General features: G+C 38.6%; 1 protein-coding gene across 2 annotated transcripts; it reads left to right on the top strand.

Moving 5' to 3' along the window:
- The first annotated feature begins 232 nt into the window (after window positions 1–232).
- On the top strand, window positions 233–27,530 carry LOC139135637 (ATP-binding cassette sub-family C member 9-like). Of its 2 annotated transcripts, XM_070703135.1 has the most exons (30): window positions 235–909; window positions 2,478–2,714; window positions 3,234–3,434; window positions 4,984–5,133; window positions 5,413–5,568; window positions 6,585–6,719; window positions 7,599–7,761; window positions 10,581–10,621; window positions 11,575–11,847; window positions 12,275–12,484; window positions 13,016–13,094; window positions 13,235–13,340; window positions 14,347–14,445; window positions 14,758–14,923; window positions 15,144–15,281; window positions 15,613–15,823; window positions 16,243–16,451; window positions 16,949–17,188; window positions 17,846–18,003; window positions 20,154–20,246; window positions 20,845–20,947; window positions 21,943–22,056; window positions 22,575–22,686; window positions 23,102–23,232; window positions 23,626–23,704; window positions 24,007–24,115; window positions 24,528–24,631; window positions 25,055–25,188; window positions 25,839–25,901; window positions 27,097–27,530. In XM_070703135.1, the coding sequence occupies exons 1-30, from the start codon at window positions 331–333 to the stop codon at window positions 27,232–27,234; spliced, it is 4,731 nt and encodes a 1,576-aa protein (XP_070559236.1). In that variant the 5' UTR covers window positions 235–330; the 3' UTR covers window positions 27,235–27,530. The 2 variants fall into 2 exon arrangements, with proteins under 2 accessions (XP_070559237.1, XP_070559236.1); XM_070703136.1 differs by lacking the exon at window positions 25,055–25,188 and having other exon boundaries at window positions 233–909.

The raw sequence follows: 27,530 nt of genomic DNA, 5'->3' as shown, positions 1-27,530 counted from the left end.
ATGTGAGAGAGAGAGAGAGAGAGAGAGAGAGAGAGAGAGAGAGAGAGAGAGACAGAGAGAGAGAGAGAGAGAGAGAGAGAGAGAGAGAATTATGCGACCGAAGGGCCCGACGAAAACCGTAACTGAATCAATGATGCAATTTATTACTGCCAATGTTTGACGTAGAGCCGAAAGGGACGCTTGTAATATTAGCGCCCTCGAGCGACAGATCTTATGTCTGATAAATGCCAGAAATCGGACGCCCTGCAGCGCCACACAGTCTTACATAATTTATTTACTTTGACACAATTGCTCCCCACTCAATATTACAGCCTCGATGCATGGGTTATAATGACATCGTCTAAGTCCACGTTGTGGCTTTTTGATGGGGTCGATAATACCACACACTGCCGCCAAAGTCAGCGGAGTCTCGATGTTTTCCATTGTGGAATACATCTGTGCTTTCTTCTTCTCCTGTGTTCAGTGCTGATCATATTTGGATGTTTCACAAGATTACGAAGCTATTCATCGAACTTCCGATTACCCTATCCGGGACACAAAAGAAAATGGCTAATGTCCATTCTCTTGATTTTAGTGTTACTCTGTGGTGTTGGTGAAGGTGTTTTAACAGATCTGACCAGGAACCCTGAAACACAACCTCACCTGTATGTACCTCAGCTGTGTGCACTGCTCTCTGGACTGATAAGTTTGGTGTACTATAACTACCTGGAATATTGGAATCGACCTCTTTTGACCTGGTTGTTGGTTTTGTACTGGCCGTTCGCTATTGCTACTGACGTTGTAAGATTAATCAAACAAACAGAAGAAGTTGGATTAGACCCTTCGATTATGAGGTTTTACATTGTTGTTTCATGCATTGTGATATACACATGCTTACTCTTCTTAGAACTTAACGTGGTGAGAACGAAGGTAAGATTCTACATTAAGACCCATTGCTTTTACCTCCTCCCTGTAGCCTTATCAAATCTTCGGGTGTGGGGGGGGGGGCAGAACTTCGCCGTGGTGTAATCACATATTTAAAATTTCGAAAGTAGGTAAAATTACAGGAGACTTTGTTTAAAAAGTTTATAAGCCAGCGTACCAAACAGTACAATATTAGCGAGGAGCTAATGTAAGAATACTCACTTTTGCATTCAGTGAACTTTAAATCCCGTACAGAGAATCGTCATGTAAAACAATCATTTAAATATTATTCCAAATTTTTCGTAAAGTTGCATTTAATTTACATTTTACTCTAAAAATATCAAAAGGGGGGTGGGGAGGCGAGAGTACCCCGCGTCGCCTCGAAAGCTAGGCTACTGCCATGAGTGCTCTTCACCCTCCCTGCACACTGCTGTTATCGGTTCACACTCACCCAATGAAGGCTTATAATAGCAATATGCCGCCGCATTATCAAAGCTTGCTCAGCATAAACCTGTCAGGTGAAATAGGAATGATGGATAGTATGTTTACTTTGCCAAGCAAAAGGCGACGGTTAGGGTCAGAGAACTTTGGTCCTATAGTGTCTCGTGATTGCTATGACGTTTCTTATCTCTATACGTCTGACTTTCAACAAAGACTGCAGACAGTAGGTCTGTGGTTAAACCACAATCCCTCCCTCCTGTGGATCTCTTGTAAGCATGTGAAGAAAACGCGGATTTTGATCAGTTTACGCAAATTTGCAATCTTTGACTATTTCTATATGATGCTCGGTAACACATACCTCTGCCCACATGGGATAAAGGGACATATTCCTTTGTTAATTATGATAAATAATTAACTATTAAACATCTTTGTCACACAAAACTTGAACGACGGAATACCACTTTCTTTCTAGGATATCTATGCTCGTTTGTCATCGTGTGCCTTTTATAGCTTTCCTCACATACGCTGTACAGTGCACCTCGCAGCAAATAGTCCATATTATTGTCAATTGTCTCCGCTAGTCCACCCCCCCCCCCGGTAATTCTACCTATCACATACGCAGAGGATTATTGCCTTGACTACAGAACACATCGAGGGTTCATACGGTAGCTTTTAGTTGTTTTGTCAGGGGTGACAATCCTCCGCGTTTGTGACATAATAAGCTTGAGCGTAGAGTTAAGTCGTTTAATTTCAAGGCACCTACTTCCTTAAACATACACTGAATCAAAGATAATAATTGACGTTGACACATATGATTGCATTTAGCCAATCTTCCTTTACATGTAATCGCACCTACCCGGAGCATGGATGGAAGAAAGTCAGAAATTCGTGTTCGTTAAAATCAACATTTGAATCTTGGCAAAGCCATGACCTTGCAATGAGAAAAATGACAGCAATCTTTCTCACAAATGGCTAGACTACTCGGTATTGTCATTACGAAGTTTAGACAGTCAAAGTCGCACTTTTGACACTCCTTTAAAGACGTCAACCAAAAGAACTGTTACCTGAAATACATCCCTATTCACTTTTCAGCATTTCTATTCATTGTCGAAATTATCTAATTCACATTTCAGATTTTCCAATGTTGGTACACTGAGAAAGACTGCCCTGCTGACTTGAAGAAGAAAAGGCTGTTTTTCCATTATAAGTACAACAGTCTTTTACAGAGGGTGCTGTTCAGTACGATGACCTGGTTATTTACTCTTGGATATAAACGACCACTAGAGATAGCTGATCTTGGCTGTCTACCGGAAGACTTGGAATGTAAAAACGTCTATAAAGTGTACAATGTCGCGTATAGCGCTGAGCAGGTATGTAAGAACATAGAGGACTGTCTACATGTCCGTCCCCTAGGATGAGGTGGGAATAGAGGTGTCTTGGTCTCAGCATGGATGTGAAAAATATAGTCTCATTACAGGTTTCATCTTCCTATTGTTTATTTTATTTTAATACGTTTGACATGATATGTATTGATAACAATGAACGCACCAGCAAAGTATACAGTTATACTTTGCTGGTGCATTCGTTGTTTACTTTGTCAAAGTTAATCAGGTGATAATCTGGTGACAGCATCCACAGATTAGTAATTTATCCTTGCTTGCTTTGACGCATAAGGCAATCAAACGCATCTGATAATAGACGCTACACAGTGATAAAGCTTCGCGTAAGGGCAAATACGTGGCACAGCAAAGGAGAAAAAAAAATCTTACTTCGGCGTTCTCATTTTTTAAAAATTCAATTGCTGGTACATATATTTGAATCGCCGGAAACGTTTTCTCTTTTCTATGTATGGTTACTTATGTCGCTAATTGAGTCCCAATATTTTCCAGGGAAGAACGTCTAGGAAAAACAGAGTACCATCTCTATGGAGAGCCTACCTGAAGGCATTTGGACAGAATATCTTTGTCGGCGACTTCATCAGGGGACTTGGAAATGCATGTAGCATAACTTTTCCCCTCAGTATCGGCGGTATCATTACCTATGCATCTGTGCAGTACTACGATGAATTCAATTTCCAAACAGTCGAGAACGTATGTAAACGTACTCATAATTTTGTGCTGTATAAAAACGGCCTTCATTTTGTAAGCACTGATTTATTCCTTGGCATTCATGAGAAAAAGGAAAATCCTAAGAGAGTGGCTCTCTTTTTACTTTGGCTAGTGCTTATCATTTATTTGAAATAATAAAGCAATATAAATAAATAAATAATGCAAAGTTATCATCATAAGTAAGGATTCCTTCATCTACACGAACAAATATTTTACTCCTGCAGATTTTTAATCGGACAAGATGCACGACTATCGAACGTGTTTTATTTTGCTTTTGTGTTTGTTCTTTAAGGGTGATCGAGCCACTAATTTTTTATCAACAATTTTCGTTATTTTTCTCGAACAGTAAGACTTATATAGAGGATGAGATTATGACAAAAAATCGATATGTCACTAGATTAATTTGGCAGCTAGTAGGATTTGAGGCAATTAGAAGGATTTGAAATACACCCACTTTATCCCATTCGAATGACAGAAATTAAGAATCTCCCGGAAGCGTGTTCCAAACCGATATATTTACTTTCAGTTCCTTTCTTGAAATGCTGCACTTGTTTTATTTACATGTAAATAACAAATGAAAGGTTAAGCTATTTTTCCGCTGAAAATATGCATCAGAATTGAAATTATCACTTCTCAGGCCTTCCAAACAACAGTTAAAGCTCTTGCAAACGTAAAAGGAATGACCACGCCTTATCCATACTTTTTAGAATTATTTAGATTTCAAATCCAACAATTTTGTTTATTTTCACATAAATCATTGTTCAGATATTACACATTATATGCATCAAATAAAAATATGGGGTCACCAGCCTATTTACAATGCTACATCGCATAACATCACCCCCTCCCCATATGTGAAATTGAAAAAAATCACAATTTGATGAGAAATATGTCCTTTTCAAAATTATTTTGTTGGGATTTGTAAATACCTTGTAAATATATCAACATTCAAACCTTTAAAAATTACAAGTCAAAGATAATATAATGATTATTCAATCATCACTAACAACGTCCGCTTTCATGCTGAAAGCTCTGACAATAACTTATAAGTTATATGAAGATAGGTTTACATCAAAACGACGATGTATTGTTTACAGTGAACACTGTCCCGTACACAAAAGGTCATGACTTCAGCAAATGTCTCCTATTTTAGAGTGTACACGAACTGGTACAGTGGACGCGCGCGCCGCCAGGTAGAGTGCGCGTCTATTGTTTGCAGCTATGGTGACGTTACGGTAGCAAGTGACTCGATCACCCTTAAATTCCTATTTAATCAGTCACCATATCACTAAATGTGTCATCGATCGCAAGCAGTGCCTTGGTTACAATTTACCCTGCCATTAGTAGACGGAAAGGTTTTTGAAAGTTTCATGAAAAGGTTCATGAAATTTGGAATGTATCTATTTCGTTGACGTTTTCCTATGTACATATCAGCGCATGCACCTTGTTTGATGCGATTTAATCTTCAAGTTTCGTCTTGCAGAGGTGATGGCATTGATAGAAATATATATATATCTTCGTCTCTCCCAAGGATTGCTATGTCACGGTGAAGGAATTCTTCACCAATGGATTTGTCCTCACTGCCTGCCTGTTTGCCGCTGTCATCGCTAGGGCTATTTTTGATCAATGTGGTTACTTTATCATCGACTTTGTCGGTTTGCAAGCCAGTACAGCTATTCAGGTAAAATACTAGGCAACATTAAATACCGATCCCTCGTAAAGGTCACCGTAGTTGAATATTAAACCATTGTATTTGCGGGCGAGAAAGCACATCAGAACAAACTTTAAACAAGATTCTGGTTGGTCGACGTTCTAACAAGCATTTTCATATTTTGACTTAAGTCTTCATATCATAAACTGGAGGGAGTGCGTGTGTGGAACTCCTGCAACTAACTTTACTCAAACATTCCATTGGATACCCTACTTCTCATTTTCAGAAATTTATTTTATTTTATTTTAGGCGTACACTTACGAAAAGTCCCTTCACCTACCGGTGTCAGCTTTATCGAGTGGAGATATGACTGTTGGACAAGTCACAAATCACATGTCAGTGGACGCCATGGCAGTTTTCCGTTTTACGCAGACACAAGTAGCAATTTGGCTGGTACCTTTTCATGTAAGTTGGGTGTCCAGTTTCATTACAATTGTTTTCATCGTACATCGACCGCATGGCTGCCGTTTATCGAAAAAGGAAATAAGAAGTATTATTTAAGCAATAAAGCACACCCAGCAGCGGAATACCACGAGATTTTGACCAGTTTACAAAATCGAGTGGTATACCGTCGCAGGGTGTGATTTATTGCTATTATATCATAACAGTATATTGAAATTCTGGCATGGAACGTCATCAAACGATTTTTGCTCTGGCAGAAAGCTCGCCTGTGAGCCAACTATGGTATATCGCCAATATTCCACGGTTCTTTTCACGTCTCGACCAATCACATCGTTGCATTTGTGCCATCAATATACTGGTATGATATACTATCTATTAAAATATAGCAAATGCAAAACATTATTGTCGATGATGATGACGACGACGACGAATATGATGATGACTATCTAGACGATTAGATGTTGCAAAAGTTATGGTTTGTGTTTTACAGATATTCGTAATTATATCATACCCGTATATTGATGGTGCTAATACAGCGATCTGATTGGTTGAGACGCGAAAAGAACCGTGGTATATTGGCGATATACCACGGCTGGCATGCGCACTAGCTCTCAGCTTGAGGAAAAATCCTTTTATGATGTTCCGCGCCAGAATTTTAATGTACTATTATGATATAATAGCAATAAATCACACCCAGCGACAGTATACCACTCGATTTTGACCATTTCACTTCGTATATGCACTCGCTATCGCTCGTGCATATATGTCATGAACTGGTCAAAATCTCGTTGTATACCATCGCTGGGTGTGCTTTATTGCTTAAATATCTGCTTCATTTACATACATTCACCGGCTTGAAAACAGTCCTTATATCGAGTAAATAGCTAAGGCAATTGACCATAATTGTCCAGTGAAAATACCACACGCTTTTAAGCACGCGACAAGATATCACAATACTGTATGACGTCATAGTTCATAATGACCTAATATGTGTCATGTGTGATTGCAATCTCTTATAGGTCGTCGCAGTACTGTCCTTATTGTATATGGAAATAGGAGTCTCAGCGCTCATCGGGGCTACATTCTTAATTATATTCTTACTAATACAATTAAAAATTGCCGGCAGACTTGCAAGAATTCAAACCCAAGTACTGGTAAGCACCTGTTGATTCAGTTAAGCTACTCATAAATAACGTATACATGTAAATCTCGGTGTTAAAATAAAACAACAAATTGTCCGGGAAAATTTGCATTGCATGGAGCGTCAAAGTAAATTGTTGAAAACCTTTTAGAATTGTTAATGATGTCTTTTACTTTGGGGATAGCATTTGATAATTTGGTTCGCTTTGGACCATTGAATGCCTAACTTCTTTCTATTTCAAGACTTTCCGGAAATGATTTAATATTATTTGCTTTTGCTTAAAAAGACGTACTGAAATTTGTGGGTCATATATTTTTTTAGTAAAACGGAAAGGCAAAATTACCATTTTACCGCATGAGTTGCAATGCTTGTGAAGATCACGCCATATCTCTTCTTAGTGTCATGGCCAGGTTTGACCATTGATCCGAATTTCAAATCTGTTTTTATCAAAATCCCTGTGATGAAGTCCATAATTATCATTGATATATGTAATAATGGGATTGAGCCTAGTTAAGCGGTGAAAGGGTTACAGTCAATCACAAACCAAAGTTTCGGCTGGGGCGGCATAGTAGGCATCGAGTATGGTTCCTGATCGTACCAAAGACAACGTTTGGTTATGATCAACCCTTATTCCATCAGCAAATTTTTCTAATCGGTACCACACAGAAATTTCTCCTCCAATTCCGCTTCTCTAGATATGCACCTTTGTAAGCGTGAATGGGAAAAAAATTGACATCAACCATCCTTTCAGCGAGTGTCAAGATACAAAATAATAATAATGATTTCTCAAACAATACAAACTTAAGGAACAATGCGTGAAGAGAGACCCCAAATCTCTACAGAAATAGAAAGATCTTTACTATATTATTGCTTTAATCTGTCACTTTTATAGGAAACGTCAGACAAGCGGTTGAAGAAAATTAACGAGATGTTACGAAGCATGAATTTGGTGAAATTGTGTGGTTGGGAGGACATCTTTTGTAAAGATATAGAGGTTGTGAGGACCGACCAAGTTTATTTGCTGGTCAAATTAGGAATATACATGGGCGTAATGTGTGAGTAGAAATGTTTTGAAATAACCATTATGACTAAGTGAAGTGCGTGGCTTCCCCTTGGTTAATGACAGATCAGAAAAAAAGAAAGATTGCAACGCAAGATACTTTTTTCCCGTCACGTGTCCGTTTCTTGAATGGTACCTTGGCTTGATCTAGAAGTGAATTTGTCGGGATAGAATTATTGTAATAGACTTTTTGTGTCTTAAGTTTCCGATCGGGTGATAGGGGGTTGTAGAAATGTCCGTCCCCAGGGTTAAGGGCGGGGCTAGGGGTGTCTTGGTCTCACCACGCGGTTCGTCTGGCTAAAGTTTATTTTATTTTAATATGTTTGACTTTGACACCTTGCAAATGCGTTCGTTGTTGACTTTGTCAAAGATAATCCAGTGATTATCTGGTGACAGCGTCCACTGATTAGTAATTTACCCTTCCTTGCTTCGGCGCATTAGGTAAGGCCAAAGTAATTAAATTCTTTGTTTTGCGTCCCCACCCGCGTAGGTTTTTAAGGTTTTCATGAAAAACACACACAATGTATTTGAATAGGACATTTTAGGACATAACCGCTTAGCTTTTCTGAACTAAAAATTTTGTTACAATTTTTTATTTGCTGCAATCAAATTACATTGTGTTAATTTTCTTGTGTGTGTTTTTCAGCCGCTTAGACGCGTACCTTTTGCCATTTAGAGTGGACGCAAAACAAAGAATTTAATTACTTTGGCCTAATTAAACACATCAGATACAGACGCAGCACAGTGACAAAACATTGTCCATGGAGATTGTCCATGGAGGTATCAAAATAACATCCATGGATTGTCCACGGACAAATACGCGACACAGCGACGGAGAAAGAGAAATCGTTACAAAACAAGTGTTAAGAAACCAATCATTGGTAGCATAAATCTTTATTGGCAATACAAATCATAGTCAAACGTATTAAAATAAAATAAACCATAGCATAGACCCTCAAAAAACTTTTTTTCTCGAGGGTCTATGACCATAGCAAGACGAAACTTGCGCTGAGACCAAGACACCCGTACCCACCCCCTACCCCTTGGGACGGACATTTCTGCAACTCCCTATGATCGATGTTTTAGTTATTTTAGCGAAGGTTAAACAGTACTATTTCTGGTGTAGGAGCCATCACTAGCTTTATTAGTCCCTACGGACACCTTCCGGGAAGACATAGATCTGGTCATGCCCGTGCGTCAATGCGGGCGCCAGAGCGTGTGTTTGTATGTGTATGCGTGCATTCGTTCACGCAGATATCTCAGAGATACCGGAAGCGATTTTATTCAAACTTGGCACAATGATTGCTCCTTATGTCATACACATGCGCATTAATTTGTTTCGTGATCAGATTAAATATGGCCATGTGACGGCCATTTTATTAAAAGCGGGGGACTATGTCATTGACAATGACCTTTGGAAAAGAGCTCTGTTTCCAGAGCGACTGCAATCAATTTCATGAAACACTGTAAGGTGTTCGTCACACAGAGCTCTGATAGCATACAATGAAATATGTCAGTATTGCATCAATTAATTGCTAATATTTGATTAAGTTTTGTAATCAGGGTGATATGCCCAGAAATATGCAGCAAATTTGATGAAACTTGGCGCAGATCTTTAGCAAACAATCACATATAACTTTACAAAGACACTGAGCAGTGTCATGCGAATTAACTCCTGATTTCCATATCTAATGGACTTTCTAATTAGTGGGATAGTTTCTGAACCATTGCATCAAATTCGATTAAACATGGTACAGATGTTGATCTCTTACTACTGTAATACTGTGTGAAGACATTAAGCAGTACCGTGTCAATTAATTGCTTAATTGCATATTTGATGAATTTTTGTAATTAGTGTGATATGTCTAGAAATGCTGCATCAAATTTGATGAAACGTGGCACAGAAGTTGGTCTTGTGGTGGTGTATAGCATGCATTGAGTTTTAGTAGTATCTTGTCATATAACTACTGATTTGCAGATTTAATGAATTTCGTGATAAGGCTACTATATATCATGAATTTTGTGAAACTTGTTACAGACGTTGAGCTCACATTACTTTAACATTTGAATGAAGACATCAGTGTCATTCAAATTAATTTTTGATTAGAATATTTAATGAACTTTCCTAAGTAGTGGGCTATGTCCAGAAATACTCCATCAAATTTGATGAAACTTGATACCGATGTTGATCTTCCAGTAGTGATATGGCATGCAAAGATATGTAGTAGTATCATGTGAAATAATTGCTGATTTGCATATCCAATGAATTTTCGTACTTAGGCTGATATAGCGAGAAATGGGTCATCAAATTTCATGAAACTTGATACAGATGTTGAGCTCACATTGCTTAACATTGAATATAGACACTATGCAGTGTCATGTTAATTATTTTTTTCATTTACATATGCAATGGTCTTTCCTAATTAGAGTGGCATGTCCAGAAACACTTCATCACATTTGATGAAACTTCGTACAGATATGTTGATCTCAGTGTGCTGTAATTCATTGACGCTTAGGAGTATCGTTTATGAAATGTGGTACACCTGATAATCTGTCAGTGTTACAACAGAATGCAAAAATGTTTGGCAATATCCTTTTGAATAATTACTATTTGACTTATTTAATGACCTTTTGCAATAAGAATGGCAACCGACCTTGGTTATACGTTCTCACCACCATGGAACTCATCTTTAATCACAGATCCAATTAATGAACAGGCGTCTATCCTCTCCAAGGACTTGTAATCCAAGTACCAAATAACAAGTGGGGACTTTATCATCAACGATAACGTGTTATTTTTGGATTTTCTTGCAGGTTCATTATCCATGGTCGCAACAGCCATCGTGTCGTTAATAGTAAGTAGATTTTGTCATATGAACCAGGGATTTTTTCGTGACCTATTTTTTATCAATCTATACTCTAGCTCTGTATACTTGCTGTCTAATCAAGGTATACAAGCAATCAATCCATAAATTTCTATCCGACATTAAAATTGTATTTTGAACACCATTTTAATGGCATTATGAGAGGATTTTGCCTTGCAAAACTGTTGAGAAGCTGTAATTCAATGTCATAATATCTCAAAACTAAGCTCACAAGGGAGAATCAGGTTTGTTGCTTACGATAAAGGGTCAAAATTGCTTTTTTTAACCATTTTCCGATGAAGTTTGTCTGACATGAAAAGTCTTTTGGGCTGTTGAACTACTTGACACATGTTGATACACAAGATAAAACATTCAGTGAATCATTATAAAGTATGTAACAAAAATCAAGTTCAAAGACAATTCTCATCATGCACAGCTTAATATTGGAGGTCATACGAGCTATTGTAATGAGTACTTGATTGGCAGAGACTTTCATATATAAAAGAGCAGTAGCCTTCACTTACATTGCGGCGATGTTTATTTTCATATCAAAGCGATTGCGAATGGGAGGACTTCATTTTGTTCAGAGGACACAAATGCAATCATCTGTTTGCACTCTGCTAAGGGTTAACTTTGACACTAATTTGCATTTATATATCGTCATCATTTTGTACACTGGGTGATTTTATGCAAGCATTCAATGTATATACTGTATGATAAAAAGGTCGAAAAAAGTGACTGTACCTTTAAAAATGTGAACTTTGTTATAAAGTTGAAGAGGAACTTTTCATGCTGACAATGAAGCTCAACCTTCTGTTTTAATCTTGCTCTTCTGTTTATCTATCCACTCGCTGTCGCTCTCTCTGTCTCTGTATACATGCCTCTGCCTGTGTGTCTACACATCTTTCCTTCCGTCAATTACTTCAATGACGTTTGTCTCTCAGACGTTCGTATCATACTCGTTCCTAAGCCATGACCCGTTGACACCGGACGTGGCTTTCATGTCTATCGCCTTTTTCTCTGAACTACACTTGCCGTTGGTAATAGCTACTAGAGCTTTACACCTCTTCGCTAATGCCATACCGTCATTCAGACGGCTGCAGCTGTTCTTCGATTACAAAGAGTCAAGGAGGACAAAGAAGACGCTGCCAACCCCGAGCAGAGGATTCCAAGATTTCGAATCAGATGGGGAGGACAGTGGCGAGGAAGGAGTCACGGTATTTCCACTGTGTTTTTCCAACATGCCAAATATTTTCATACGGTACCATTTTCAAGTCCTCGTCATTTCTCTTGATTGCTATTAAGATAGATGATCGTAGTCGGTATTTTCGCCTACTTTTAGAAGTCAATTCGAGCATGCTGAAAAGGGGATATTTCACCGAGGTATCCGAGGCCAACGTCACTTGATTTAATTTGCTTCTGTTCTTTGCCCGTCGCTAACTTTATCAGGAGAAATTGTATTTCAGTTATTTTGCTAATACTGGGTAACGGTTATGAAAATCTGAGTTTAATTACCAATCGTCAGGGAAAATATATTCAGCTCATGTGTACAGTACCACGATACATTTGCAGAGTGTGGCTGTGGCGTACAATTTTCTATTCGGTCGTTTAAATGCCACATTTCTATTATGTCTGTTGTCATAGGTGTCCGAGCAAAGAGAAGCGTCAATGACCAGAGAAAGTGTTCATAACGACAGGAAGCTAGTAAACCTGCTTTCGAAGCCTCGCAAAGAATCTGACGAGTATCTATCCATTGAGAGCGGAAGTCACATCGACTCGAACACTGTTCAAGAGGAATCATCTTTCATCACAGAATACAGAGAAGGCTTTGTTCCTGAACACGTTTCTTTTCAGGTAAAAATCATATGAACACTATTTGTCGATGTTACATTGCTTTAACCGTTTGACGTTTTGCCGTAAATATCAGCAGTGATATTTCGTGGTAAAAAAATCGAGATATGCTTTTCAAACACCATCTATCATGGTTTTTATCCCGAACTATGAAACACTCACACAAAGTCTTTAACTTACAACTTTCATAGAAGGCAAAGTGACGTCCGTGCCTCTCTAGTAATGTCATCCCTATCGAAATTTGCTGTATGGTCTTTCTAAGGCCCGATACCAATAATTTTTATCCATTTGAGGTTTACCTGTAATAACAGCAGTGATGTTGACAATAATTCGAGATATGCATGATCATGCATTAACGAAAGATTTAAATTTACCTAAGATTTTTCGATATTTGAAATTCATGCCTTTTTGGAGATGAAATGCAAGTATTTTTTATTAAATTTCTTAAAGCTAAGAGGGAGGACCTTTGTTTAGAATAGGATTACGTTGAAACAGAATATAATTATTTTATATCGTGATCTTTGACATCTTCAGATAAGTGGCGGGACTTTCTCGTGGAATTATGACGGATCATCGCCAGCCTTATCAAACATCAATTTAAATGTAGTCAAAGGTAAGCCAGGCCCTTCTATGACATTTTAATTTGCAAATGGTGTTAATGTTATGCATCACTGAAAAGTTCAACTATACTCCGATGTAGAAAACTGGAGGGCAAAAAATGTGATATGTGACATGATTATCTTGTCTCCACAGGGTCTTTTGTCATGGTAATTGGACTTGTTGGAAGTGGGAAGTCATCATTACTGTCTGCAATATTAGGAGAAATGACAACCGTATCTGGCACTGTACGATTCAACGGGTAAAGTACTCGGATGTCTCTTCCTTGAATAAATAAAACTCCATATGGGCTTATTTTATCGCACAAGGGTTTGAGAATGGTCACAGTTGTACGCTGAAGTTAAGGAAGCCCTCCAAGCAGGACACATATATTACACTAAGTCCATTTAAAGAAAATTCTTTGTTTGCCGTCTTTGGACTTTTGAAAACCTACAAGCCAGCCTTGGAAAAAAACAAACACAGACAAAAAACAAAAGTATATTAACATAAGCTCAACTTTAGTTGGTTTCTTTTGGAAAAATAATGGTGTTTGTTTTTCTTAATTGTCTCTGAAAACCTACCAGCACGCGGACGGCAAACAAAGAATTCATTTAAGGTAATATGCACCTCGAAAGTGAAAGACTTGAACTTTTGCTAAAACTTTCCTCAGTGAAACTTTAAACCATTCTCTTACCGAAGCAAGAATAAAAATCAGGGGTCACCGTGCAAACTTTGGTACTAGAGAGACAAACAACTTGCGATTTCTCGATATTTGAAAATCAAAATGGCCGCCATCACTGTGTTAACTCTATGGGAAAAAATAAAATTTTCGATTTTCGAAAGACGGTGAAAACTCTTCTTTCGCCAAGAGCTTCAAAATGAGTCCCCACAAGTGGTAAGTCAGTAGAGAATTGATAAAACTTGAAGGCCCGAATTTCTGTCCCCGAGGTGCGTTCTACCTTAAAGCGCCTTGAGCTTTAGGGCTAAAACCCTTCAATGTAACAGCGGGAAGTCGTGGTGCAGCACGTAATCGCTCGTGCCTTTTGCACTCACCGTCTCTTTTGCACCTCCTTGTTCCTACCTATTCTAATGCATGACACTTGCCATGCAGGCTTCGCACGACCTTTTAGACAATGATCTAGTGAAAGGATCTAGCATCTAGGATCTAGGATCAAGAATCTAGTGAAAGACCTGCATTTGAACTCAATGTGCAGTTTCATAGTCCTGACAGTTCTCAAACTGTAGTAATCCTTGTTGCCGTATTCCAGAGAAAGAAACCGTGTCGCCTATGTACCCCAGAAAGCCTGGTTACAGAATGCAACTCTCAGGGACAACATCACTTTTGGACAAGCATTCGACCAAAATAGGTGATGTATTGCTTTCCCATTGGTCTTCATTTGCCGCATATTTGTCATGAATACCTTTGTAAAAGACTATCAACACAGGGATAAAATCGGCCATTAATGTAGACGAATCTCAGCTGTTTTATACGGGTGGAAACTTGCATCTGCAATTAAATGTGTTTTGGACTTGATATGTGCACGCACGTACACGCACGCAAGTATGTACGAGTTGAAAATTTCTGGCCCCGTAATGTATTTGTCACTTATATGTGTCACATTTTTACAAGACCTAAATTGTGAGTATACGTTTATAGTTTATTTTGCATTCCCGTGCAGATACGATGCTGTCATCCAAGCGTGTGCTCTACAACCGGACATCGACATTCTTCCAGCTGGTGATATAACTGAGATTGGCGAGAGAGGTATCAACCTCAGTGGAGGACAGAAACAACGTATCAGTGTAGCTAGATCTATCTACAGCAACGCAGATATTCTAATTTTGGTAAATGAACTGTTTTTAAGCTAAAAGGCACTCACCAAGCGGGCAATGTAAAAAAGTAAGCGATTAGAATTAAATGTTTGCAGCAGTTCCCCTCGAAAGATAGGCGTTTTGAGAACTTTCGGACGAAACTTGAATTATTCATGCAACAAGGTGACTAGGTGACACTTCATTCATAACTCACGATGCCTTTCTTGATAATGCACATTTTTTGTTTTGACAGGATGACCCTTTATCGGCACTTGATGTTCACGTGAGTTCACATCTCCTGGAAAACGGGATCATGGATCTACTCGTCAGACAGGGTAGAACAGTGATGCTAGTCACACACCAGCTACAGTCGCTACAATTCGCACATAAGGTAATGTAATATAAATGCGACCCGTAGCTCTCTATTTAATAGTATATACCCATACCTGTTTAGCAATGCTGTTCTAATTCGCGACACGGCATATGGTCACTTACACATTTTCACAAAACGTCTACGTCATTGTATAGATCAAATATCATGAAAAAATATCAAAAGTCGTTCAGAATAACAATCAGCATCTCTCGCCCATTAATCAAACACCATGCTCATGTAATTTTCCTCCTTGTATTTTATGAATAGGACATTTACTTCACGTAAACACATAATTTGAGGACGACACATAACATATTCAATTCACTTAATGAAGTTGTCCATCAAACAGGTCGTTCTAATGGATGACGGGAAGATAGTCCGAGAGGGTGACCTGAAAGAAATTCAAAAGCACGATCCAGAACTGTTTGCAGCCTGGGAAAGGACTTCACGTACGCATTCGGAGCCTGACGGGGATACCGGGAAGGAAGGTGAATGCGTCCTTGTCACCGAAGAGGAAGTTGTCAACAGCAAAGAAAGCAGGGAACGGGTACTCGGCAAAGGTAGCTCATTGGCTGTTGTGTCAGTCCTGCTCAGTCAAATGTGTTGACGTAAATCCGCGGAGTATTTGTATCGATGGAATACAGTTAGCGTATTATCAGATAAAATTTAACAACATGTGTTTCATTTCATTGCGGTGATATATGTAGGCTTGGTCATTCGGGACAAGGCTGTTATATATGGATCACATGATGGCGGTTATCATGCCGACGGCTATTGTTTTGAAATCGGACGTTGACTATAAACTGATAAACTAAGATTTCAAAATAACCATAGGTCTAGGGCACAGTTTAAAATAAGTGATAAAAATCGTAGAGAGTATCAGTAACCACATCAAGTAAAACTTGCGTTATTTCTACTTCTTGCGACCGAGGCTTCCTTCTCTGGTCCGTCTCCTGAGGAGCTGTGCGTGTTCTTGCAGATTTCTTTGGCAAACTGATTGAAGAGGAGGAGAGATACACAGGTTCAGTGTCATGGAGAATTTACAGGACATACGCGAGAGCGATAAAGTATCCACTTGCAGCATTGACTTTGTTGTTGCTAACAGCGCAGTCTTCCACTTTGATGGCCTGTAATTTCTGGTTGTCTGCTTGGTCCGGAGCTGGGCTTGAGATGATGAACAAAACACAGGTACAGTTGACGTATCTACTGATGTTATGGTATAATTTTATGTATATTAGTAAGCAATATACAGTTTCCCACCTCATCTGTTGTAATTATGCTGTAGGCTCTGAGAAATAGTCTTGAACACGAAATGCAGAGCAATCTGGTTGTCATGGCATTAAGCGTCCGTCTGTCATGGATATTTTACTAGCACATAGTTTTGACTAAAGCGGCCCCTGTTAGTGGTTAGTGTTAACAATTGAATGTCTGTTCAACATTATGGCTTTTTACTCATCACTTCAGCTAGCTAATTCCTGTGTTATACCATGGAGTAAAAAAAAATTACATCCATGGTTCTACCCACAATTATTTCAAATTGTAATAGATTTCAGTCGATTTTTTTATGAAATGAGTGCTTTAGCTCGCCCATGCCCCATTGGATGTATTTCTCAACGTTATTAAGTAACTTATTTGTCTACATCCAGAATTTTGGATGTTACATTATTTGGATTATTTTTCTGCAGGAAAATATCGAAGAAGAATCGATGTATTACCGTCGTGGTTACATTGTCCTGACGTTAACTTTCGTCGTCTCTCTGGTCGCTTTCGTTTTTTGGCATATCACAACTTCCATTTTCGCGGCGAAGCGCATGCACTTTGCCCTTCTACGTAATCTAGTCCGTGCACCAATCAGATTCTTCGATACAACCCCCGTTGGCCGCATCCTCAACCGCTTTTCCAACGACACCCAAGTTATCGATCAGGTAGGAGTCATGCAAAACATAACAACAGCTAGTAGGCAGCGACATATTAAGCCTTTGATGGAGTGACCCTGCTTTGACATACGTGGATTCGCCTGACAAATCCAAAAGCACAGGGGGACTTCGCTGACACAGTAGCTTCGTTGGTACAGATTGTCAGAATACGGGAAAGCAATGTCAGATACTATGCGCATAATTATCAATCATTATGAATACAAGGTCGACCAGCAAAGGTATCCCCGGGTACACTGCCATATCAAGGCTATGACCACATATGTAACTCGGTTTCGACCCCGCTGTGTTCGCCTTTTGTCGACTTCTGACCTAAAAATTTGTGATAACATGTACAACATTATGTTGACACAACTTTTGAACCCAACCAGGCACTTTTGACCCTATCATTTTGTTGAAAATATAGAGTTTGCAGCAACAACACACTCATACTAACTCATTTCAATTCAACGGGTAACTTTAAACTATGTACTTTGTACTCTGCATTATCCACTGTACAACCCTATTCGGGGCATAGTTCTCCCACAAGGAGGTATCCAACTGCAAAATCGAGGAATCCCTTGTGAAATTTTCTTTTCTAGACCAGAGGGTTTTGAGTATCTTTGCCTATGTCTTTTAATGGCCAACATCTCGAAACGTCTTTTACAGACAATATGGCAGACCACTCTTGACGTCCTGCATGGGATATGGCTGTGTTTGTCAGCTCTGATTGTCAACACAATTGTGACGCCAGTTTTCATAGTAGTGGTGGCGCCCTTTCTCGTCGTCTATTATTTTATTACAAAATACTACGTAACCACAGCAAGGTAAGGCATTGAAAAGTCTTTCAGAAGCCGTCTACTAAGTATATGTAGCGCAGGTTCATCCTAAAAGTTTCCAAATTTGTGTTAGTAACATTAACTCTGTCAAATAATGTTACAACTCTTCATGAAACTGAAGACAAAGGGGAAATTAATGTTACAACTCTTCATGAAACTGAAGACAAAGGGGAAATTAATATATACTAGCATTAATTTAAGGTAAAATGCGCCTCAGGGACAGACATTGAGACTCTTAATTTTGTTCAACCCTGTTATGGTTTACCACTTGTTTGGGGCTTATTGTAAAGCTCTTGGAGTGAGAAAAAAATTCCAGCGTCTTAGTTTTCACGAAAACCGAAAATTTTATTTTCCCTCGTTAGGTAACATAGCGATTGCAGATATTTTATATTTCAAATCTCTGTAAAGGTTAGGTAATTTGTTTCTCTTGTACCAAACTTTGTACGGAGACCACTGATTTTATTCCTGATTTGGTAGCGGAATGGCTAAAAGTTTAATTTAGGAAATTTAAGCAAAAGGTTAGGTCGTATTTCGAAGTGCACACAACGTTATAAGGGAGCCGCCATAATTTACGCCCTGGGTGGTAGGTCGGAAGAATTTCATTGGACACTCCGAAATTGCAAGTACCCCCAACCCCCTCCCCGGCCAACCTTGATGAATTTGAGTAACCCCCTCTCTAACACCGAAATTTTGACTAACTTAGAAAAGTTAAATATCAATACAAGTATTTTTAAAAATTTGCGAACATACAGTAATAGTAAAGACCTTTCAAATACTGGTGTAGCCTGGTAGATTATCATCGGTTATCTAATGACGGTTGAATAAGGTGAAACTAACAAACTGAAATTAAAAGTCACAAAAAATATAGATATCAAAGTTCATGCTATGACCAGTATCCAGCCCTATAGTATTGTTTTGTTTTATTTGGGTGGGTATCATGACAGGTAAAAACTCTCAGAACACCCCAAGGGGAAGAGCACGAGAGAGAGAGTACCCATCTTGCATCGAACATTTTGAGAAATTCATGTGTTTAATGGTGCAACCTGAGAGGTGTTTCAATTACTTCTGCACCAAAAATTGAGTTACCCCTTTCTTTCTCTCCACATTTTGAGGAACCCGCTTTTTAGCTTTCAAGTTTTTGAGTGACCCCAAGGCCATAAATAATGATGGCTCCATAAGGCTAACACATTTATCGAAAACTGATTAAATTTAGCGATCGTCCAGTATGTGGTCGGTATCGATTAGCCACCTTGTTTGAGTATTTAGCATATTTTCATTTGAATATCAAAGAGAGACACTTCGAACTTCACTTTCTGATAGGATCATGGTCAGGCCTTCCTTTGGACGTGTGCCAAAATCCGCAAAAAAACATTGTAGAACCATTTACCGAATTCAAATTGTTTGCCTAGTCTTTTATCGTTGCACTCAATTCGCAAGGACATGTATGACGCAATGTATTTTATTGATACTGGTACATAACGTACGTGCAGAATGCTCTCATATTCTGTGTATCGGGAGCTTTAGTATGCTGTAAACAACAGAACAATGATTTGTGGTTTCTTCACAGGACAGAGATATGCTATAGAAATAACGGACGACGCACTGACCATTAACGTTTATTTATGGGCAAGGGCGAGACGAAAGCCAAAATTAATGAGCGAGGCTTGCCGAGCCCGTTAATTTGGCTTTCCTCTTGTTTTAGCTGTAAAGTTACTGTGTTTACGATATTATTCATATTCACGGTCATGAAAACAAACTATTACTGTGTACTTGTGGGCAGTCACGTGGTTCAGCTCGACCAATTAAAACGCGATGTACAGGGCATGGTAATATAATAAAATATCAATCTCAAACGTTACAGACATAAGTATACATGTAGGTTTTATTGTTGATTTCTGACAAAAGCATCGAGCAGGTATTAAAACATATATACTGAATTACACTTCATCGCATAATTTCCTTCAGGTAATGGCTTCCGGAATCTCACAATTTGACAATACTGCCGGGTTAACAGTTTAACGGTCTCCTTTTCTCTAAGTGTCATCTTAGGCAAGGCATGCCTTGGAAATAGAGAGCAAATGTTCTGCTACTGATATTACAGTAATTTGAGTGTCGTTTCTTCATACATCTATCCACAGGGAACTACAGAGGTTAGATAGCATCACCAAATCCCCGACATTGGCTCACTTCTCAGAGACGCTAGGAGGACTGTCTACCATCAGGGCATACGGGTATGGCATGGGTTAATACCATTCATACTCTCACGGTTAAGAAACCGTCGCCGCTGGTTGACATTCGTTACAGCCATCGGAGATTGACGCAAGTGCAGACACATTATATTGAATGTGTAAACAAAGATAGTTTTCAATTTTTTTCTTGCGTCATATATATGTTATATACATGGTACTATATCATGTACCTACCTATTGTTAATGAATAAATATTAGCAAGAATCTTTGCAGCGGCACCAGTGTTGGACTTTCATTGCTTGGGAATCTCGTGGTATCTGGTGATCATTAAAAGTTTGACTTGCAGACTACTGCAGTTTTCTGAGTCTGTCTATTTGATATTCTTAAAGCTTTTGACCGCAGAGAACATTACGGTCGAGTAAACTAAAGATGACCCACTTTCATTCATTTGAAGCGGTGTTTTTTTGTAATGTATCTCAGTGAATTTTACCCCGATTTGCCCAGGTGAAAGTTACAGAATTGACTGTCGCCCAATAATCTTATCAGTGTAGATTCAAATCATGTTCTTTTACTTTCACAAAATGGCGAGTTTGAATTAATAATCAAAGTTTCCTAAGTAATGTTCTTTACATTTCTTTAGGGATGAAAATCGATTCAGGAAACGATTTTTTGAAACCAAAAACACTAATAACGTGTCACGGCTTTATTTCCTCTGCGGTTTCCGATGGTTGGCTATCCGTCTGGTGAGTGTCAAAATTCATGATGAAGTCTTTCAAATACACGAAGTATTTTAAGTAAATGCACATGAGTGGAAAGAGGGCACTATATTACATGTGCACAAGGACAAACGCGCGATAGCTCATACTTTTCACTCTGGTTGATGTCGCAGCTGAATATCCTTCCCTCGTTGCTCATTGTGGCCCCTTAAGCAATCATTACATTACTCTTGCATCTGGGATAACTTCGGCGAAGAAATCAGTTAACACGGATGAAAATAAATTTTTCTGAGGTATAGTATCTGATTCAATGTTTTTAAGGCAAAGTCGGTTCATGAAAAGTGTGGTGTGTAAATTTGCTACCTTGTAGAGGATTTAGCATAGATTTCTACATGTACATCCACATAAAATAAGCCCACTTGGCCTTCAGTTGCGCAAAATACATTAATTACATCACTATGCCAATAATTGATATTTTGATATTGGCGACAATTCACATATGATTGGAACACAGAGGCTTGCATCGTTATGCTTCATTTCTCTCTTATTTCTGTTCCACAGTCAGATCTGATGTTATGTGACATGCAAAGACTGCTGATCTTATCAGAGTTTGTTTTCTTCACTGTAATGTTTGATAATTAAATTCAAATGTTCTTCTTCCTTCAAAATTTTCACCCATGGTCGGAGAGCTGCAAACAATTTAACTTTTTAATGAGTATAATTAAAGTTTCTGGTTACACGGTCCTTCGAATAGGATACGTAGGTCGGGAGCTAATTTATATTCTCTTTCTTTATAGATACTTAATTACACCAAGAGATGTGAGAAAACATTGCTATCACCTTCAATCATCTTCATAAGACTCTGCTTACGTAGTTTAAAGTTTAGGGCCAACCCTTTTGAAAAGGGTTTCGTGAAATTATCCGATCATGTTCATCCTCGCTCCTGTTGGCAATGATCTAAAATATTGGTTTCTCACAACATACACGTGCATTAAAGCGCATCACCTACCATTCCTTCACAGGAATTTCTTGGAGCAATCATCGTCTTAATTTCTGCACTTACATCATTGATAAGCTGCAAAGTTGGCGCTATCTCACCGAGCTGGGTAGGATTGGCTCTCACGTACGCTATTTCGGTAGGTGTGCTTCCGGGCTACATAATGTATAGCCCGGGGCCTATTTGCAAAACTTCAGTTGAAAACGAAGCCAAACTAATTTTAACGCCGGCTACAAATCTTCGCTGGCGAAGGTCAAATAGAGTTCAACGCACACATTGCCAGAAAAATTTCCATTCCAATTAAGGATGGCGGTAACCAAGATGGAAATTCTTACAGACAGTAGGCCAAGTTGATAATATTATAAATTAAAGTTTACATTCTGTCCTTTATTCGATTATATTTTAGTAAAGACTAGGACGATGATGAATAGTTTGATCAAGACTTTGATGATGATGATGATTATAATAGCATGATTTCATTTTAAGTCACGAAAATTAACAAGATGATACTTATCATTGATATATGTTAGTATCATAATTTGTTTTCGCGGTAACATCTTGCCCTTTCTACATTAACAAAGAATGTGCAATCATCCAATGTGACTGGACCTAAATAAATGCGTCTTCCGCGATGGTTTCTTGCAATTTCTTTTAAAGATTTGCATGCAAGCAAACTGGCTGGTTCGAATGTTTGCTGAATGTGAGATGAATATGAATGCAGTAGAAAGAGTGGAGCACTATACAAGGATACAAACTGAGGAACACAGAGGTAACTGCGGTTTAAGTTTTTTTAAATACCGCGCTGTGACCGTCTGGCTCACCAACACTCGCTCTGCTATCACTACCTTCATCCATAGACTGTGGAGAAACTGTCCACGCTTCATCTGATAATGATTTCTATGCTTTGAACAAACAACGTTAACGGCATATGTAGCTTGAGATCAGCTCATATTTCATCGTACGAAAATATCATAGTTTAGTTATCAGATAGTGTTTGTAGAAGGTGTGTTTGCATCAGTGCTGTGCTTGAACTTAACGCCTGTCAATGCTCACCTTTTGTGAAATGAAATATTAATTCAAAGATGATATTGATGTTTTGACGAAAGATATCTGCATAATGGTAACGAATTGATTTTATTATATAAGATCAGCAGTTCCCGTAATCTTGTTTACTACAAACATAGGAACGTATACTCCTCGACCTAGCTGGCCGGACAAAGGTAATATCAAATTGGAGGATGTTTCGGTGAGATACAGCAATGAGTTAGAACCTGTTCTAGAAGATGTTAGTGTACACTTCAAAGCAGGCGAAAAGGTGAATAAGTAGGATATATTTAGAATAATTTTGCCCTTCATAGAACGTTATAAATTCTTAATTTTGCTCTTGGCCAATATAAGAGCTATGCATAAACAGTTTTAATTTAAAGGTGAAGATGCAGACTTGTAAATTCATTGGGATTAGAAATAGACTTTATCGCACAGTGCATGTTTGTATTTTATACTCAAGCTTAGGAGAATGCGGCCCGATGTTCTTCGGGTGCGCCGGGGCAATTCTATGTCAATTGTTTAGTACAGCTTTATGCGAGATTTGTATCACAGACTAGACTTCGTACTCTAAAAGCGTATGGGATAGAGCTGCTTTAGTATATTTGAAATTGCATTACCAATCCTTAAAATGTCCCTTTTACCGATGTTATGTTTTACAAAGATCGGAATTTGCGGCAGAACAGGCAGCGGGAAATCTTCACTAACTTTAGCTCTCTTCAGGATGATTGACACATACAAAGGTGAGAGTAAACACTCCAAGACACGAGTTCAGATTGTGGATAGATACATTTAGATACAAATTCAGAAGGATTTCCGGGGAGAAGGGGCTGTAACTTTGTATAAATAATATCTGAACATAACTGTAATTATACTCCCCAGGTTACTGATGATGATTTCGACTGTATCAAATAAATTTCCCTGTTGCCCGACAATGTATGTTCGCTTGATTCAGATCTAGTGAGCACTAAAAGTGGTATCTTGCCTTTACTCTGTGTATTTCTGCCTTTCCGCCATGGTCTTTATGACAACTGTTATATTCCAGGGCGCATAGTAATTGATGACGTGGATATCAGTCATGTGCCTTTGTTAACTTTGCGTACGCGGCTGGCCATCATACCACAGGACCCTGTACTGTTCTCAGGAAGCGTAAGGTGAGTGGCGGTTTTAGAGTGTCCCATTATTAATTGGTTGCTCATTACATTTCTGTCACAGATATGGTTTGTGTTTTCGAGTGAAGTAAGTCGGCTACTGTTATACAGTAGTAACTTTGTTCGTACATCGGAGAAGCTTTGACACGGACTTTTCTAAATCGTACGGCACATTTTCAGATAAGCTATTTTTATGAGGTTGCGAATGAAAGGAACGGACTTTTTCGATTATACATAAAATAAAATGGCACTCTTAAGTGCTCCTTTCCATGTGCAAAACAAAAACTACACAAAACCGATACAACCTCTGCATGGTTTCCAATGCAATACCGTTTTATGTTCACAATATTGGGCCTGGCCATATCAGGTTCAAAAACTTTGACTTCAATTTATATTTAATTATCGTTTATGTTAGGTTTAACCTCGACCCAGAAAGTACAAAGGACGATGTCGAACTGTGGGAAGCTTTAGAAATAGCTCAGTTGAAAGAAATTGTCGCTGAACTTCCCGATAAATTAGGTGGGATATAATAAATATAGACTTCACGTAATGATTTATCTTATATGTCGTATCCCTCTAGAGAATATACTAGTTTCTAATGTCACGTTTCTGCCTGTCATTCGATAATGAATTTCATACATTTCTGTACATGTCTGATAATTAGCCACATGTGATGGTGCTTTGATGCCCACAATCAGGAGTATACGACACCGCATTAATGAAAAGGTACAGGGTCATCTTCGCCTTGCCATTATTTATAGCTTCCGTTTTGGTATAGGCTGGAACAGTATCTGTCGTCTGTATGTCTGGCTGTCGTTCTGTCTTCCTGACCGTCGTTCTGTGTGTGTATGTGTGTTTATGCATGCATGCATGCATGTTATTTTTAAACTTTCCATGGCAGCTGAGCTCTATAAGCTTATGTGTTGGTCGTCTTGTTCGCAGACGCGGATGTTCTAGAGGCTGGTGAAAATTTCAGCGTTGGTCAGAGACAGCTTTTCTGCCTTGCACGGGCATTCCTTAGGAATTCTAAGATCCTTATCATGGACGAAGCCACGGCATCAATAGATGTCAAGACGGTACGTTTAAACGCCGTGACTTACCATTGACAACACAGTGGCAGCGACTTTAAAATAGCAGAATTACAATGAAGGAATACATAAGTTCGTGGTATTTGATATCCGTATAATATTTGGACAACGCTGGCATCTTTCCGCGCAGGCAGATAGTAAAAACTGACAGTCTACACCATAAGGTCGCTTAGAGTGACGCAGGGTTTTGTCATCGATACCTGTTCTATTGTAAATTAAGATGTGAGCTATCATTTAATGGTACGGTAAAGGTGTATGAAATAATTGTTAATGTTTTGCTAAAACAAACTAACATACAAGCCATTCTCTTTCATGATTTGAGAATAAACCGCGCATTTGTTTTGGATTAGACAATCGTTGTGACTCAGATATACTGATTTTTGAAATGCAAAATGATAAAACTCTTTAAAGAATGCGATGAAAAATTTAGTTTCATATTTTCATGAAAGCAAACCGGTGAATACTACACACCTCAGCATTTTTCCAAATGAATCTACATACCCAGATCAGCAAAGAACATACAATTTTGAAAATCTCCCACATATCGAGGAGCTTGAACGTTAATATTTCATACAATTGTCTCCCTCGTAAAATAAACAATAATATAAAAAACTTGATTTTGCATTTCTCTGTCATAGGATACTATAATACAGCAAGTCCTCTCAACAGTCTTCGCTGACAAGACAGTACTGACAATCGCTGTGAGTAATCCATACATTCTAATAAAACTTTACAAAAGTTGAAAATATGAAAAGGAAATGCAACTGATCGAATTGCACCCTACTCCTTGATTTGTCTGTCAATTTCCAGAAATTCAGTATTTTACGTTTGGATGTTACATTATTATAGCGGTTGAATAATCTTCAATGATTCCATTCGAAGGAACCTGTAAACGACTTCTAATAACTGTTTTACAAGATATATTTAAAGATACTTACATCTTGAAAACAAATGCACAGTTACCGATCACTCCCATCCAAATCCGAAACACGAACTGTAAACCTAGATCTTCATTGCCAAGAAAGTTATAAATGACAGCAATAGCCGATATCTAGTGAAATGAATTTAAAACGGCACAAGACAGAAAGTTCATAGAAGACGGATATCAGGTGCTTAAAAGTGTGACTATACCTTGCTCGACACCTGACAAGCTGCAAGTCGATTCGTTTGTCTTAACAGGAGTAGTAGCATTCTGCAAGAAAACGTCTTCTGTACCTCTTCAGGAAATTCTCAAATATGTAAGCCCAATCCGATTAAAATAAGATAAAGAAATTGCGAAGTTCCCAACCTTGTCTTTTCTTTGCTGTTCTCGTTAGCTGATAGTCGCCTCTCTGCAATAGAAGATGTCGTACAAATTTTGCACCTTGTTGGAGCCAAACAGCTTGCGTTATACTCTACTGCAGTATATAGGAAGAAGTGGTTGTAAACCTCTTGCCCATTGGTCAGCTGCTCTGACAGATGTGCGAGATTTGGACGCTGTCTCCTATGGCAGTGGGTCGCAACTGTAAACGAGAACAGCAACGAACATGCAAACCTGAAACGTACGCCGACTCTACATCTGATTTTAATCAGATTGATGTAGGCCTACGCCATGCTTGCCAAAATACCATCAAAGCCACTGAAAATATTTATGTTTGGATCCGGACAACATAGAAAGTTGTATCACGTCAAATATTCAAGCCATAAACATTATGCTATCATTCATAGAAAATTTCGGTAAGGTCGTTGGAGAGGAAGGTATTTAGCCGTTGCAACGCCGGTGGAAATCCACTTAAATGTGAAGTAGATATGACTGATCCGTTTCAGGCAAGTTAGAAGTTAGGATTAGTTGATACATCACTTCAGTCGTTGTCTGGGCTATTATCGATTGATAATCATCATATTTTGTATTTCTAGCATCGTATGTCAACTATACTTGACTCGGACAATGTGTTGGTGCTGAGTGAAGGTAGAGTCGTCGAGTTTGGTTCGCCAGAGAAATTGAAGAATCAGGAAGGAAGCATGTTTGCTACGTTGGTCAAGGGACATTATTAGAGTCACCTAGCAGCATCCCGGTCCTCGTCTCGGCAGACAAAGAAATATCTGTGATATATTTCCCACAGCCTCAATTATATTTCAGTTGTTTCATAGTCCACACTGATAGTCTATACTAAATGTCACTATGCAGAAACAATGGAGCACGCGCCTAGTGGCAATAGTCAAACGGAACTTTTGCATTATTTGTTCATAGCTGTAACATGTATAGAACCCTGTTTGGACAAAGATGTCATATTTCCCGTTGAATGAAAGTCAACCAAGGAAATAAACATGTAAATATAATGAAATAAAAA

Source organism: Ptychodera flava, chromosome 6 (assembly GCF_041260155.1).
Source record: "Ptychodera flava strain L36383 chromosome 6, AS_Pfla_20210202, whole genome shotgun sequence".
Taxonomy (NCBI): Eukaryota; Metazoa; Hemichordata; class Enteropneusta; family Ptychoderidae; genus Ptychodera; species Ptychodera flava.
This window is presented reverse-complemented; position numbering and strand designations above follow the sequence as displayed.

Bases quoted from the DNA above. Each gene is read 5' to 3' on its own strand.
- LOC139135637 (XM_070703135.1), top strand. From the start codon at position 331: ATGACATCGTCTAAGTCCACGTTGTGGCTTTTTGATGGGGTCGATAAT. The intron at 17,189-17,845 runs GTAGGAGTCATG...CGTCTTTTACAG, and splicing joins ACACCCAAGTTATCGATCAG to ACAATATGGCAGACCACTCT. The intron at 25,189-25,838 runs GTACGTTTAAAC...TCTCTGTCATAG, and splicing joins CATCAATAGATGTCAAGACG to GATACTATAATACAGCAAGT.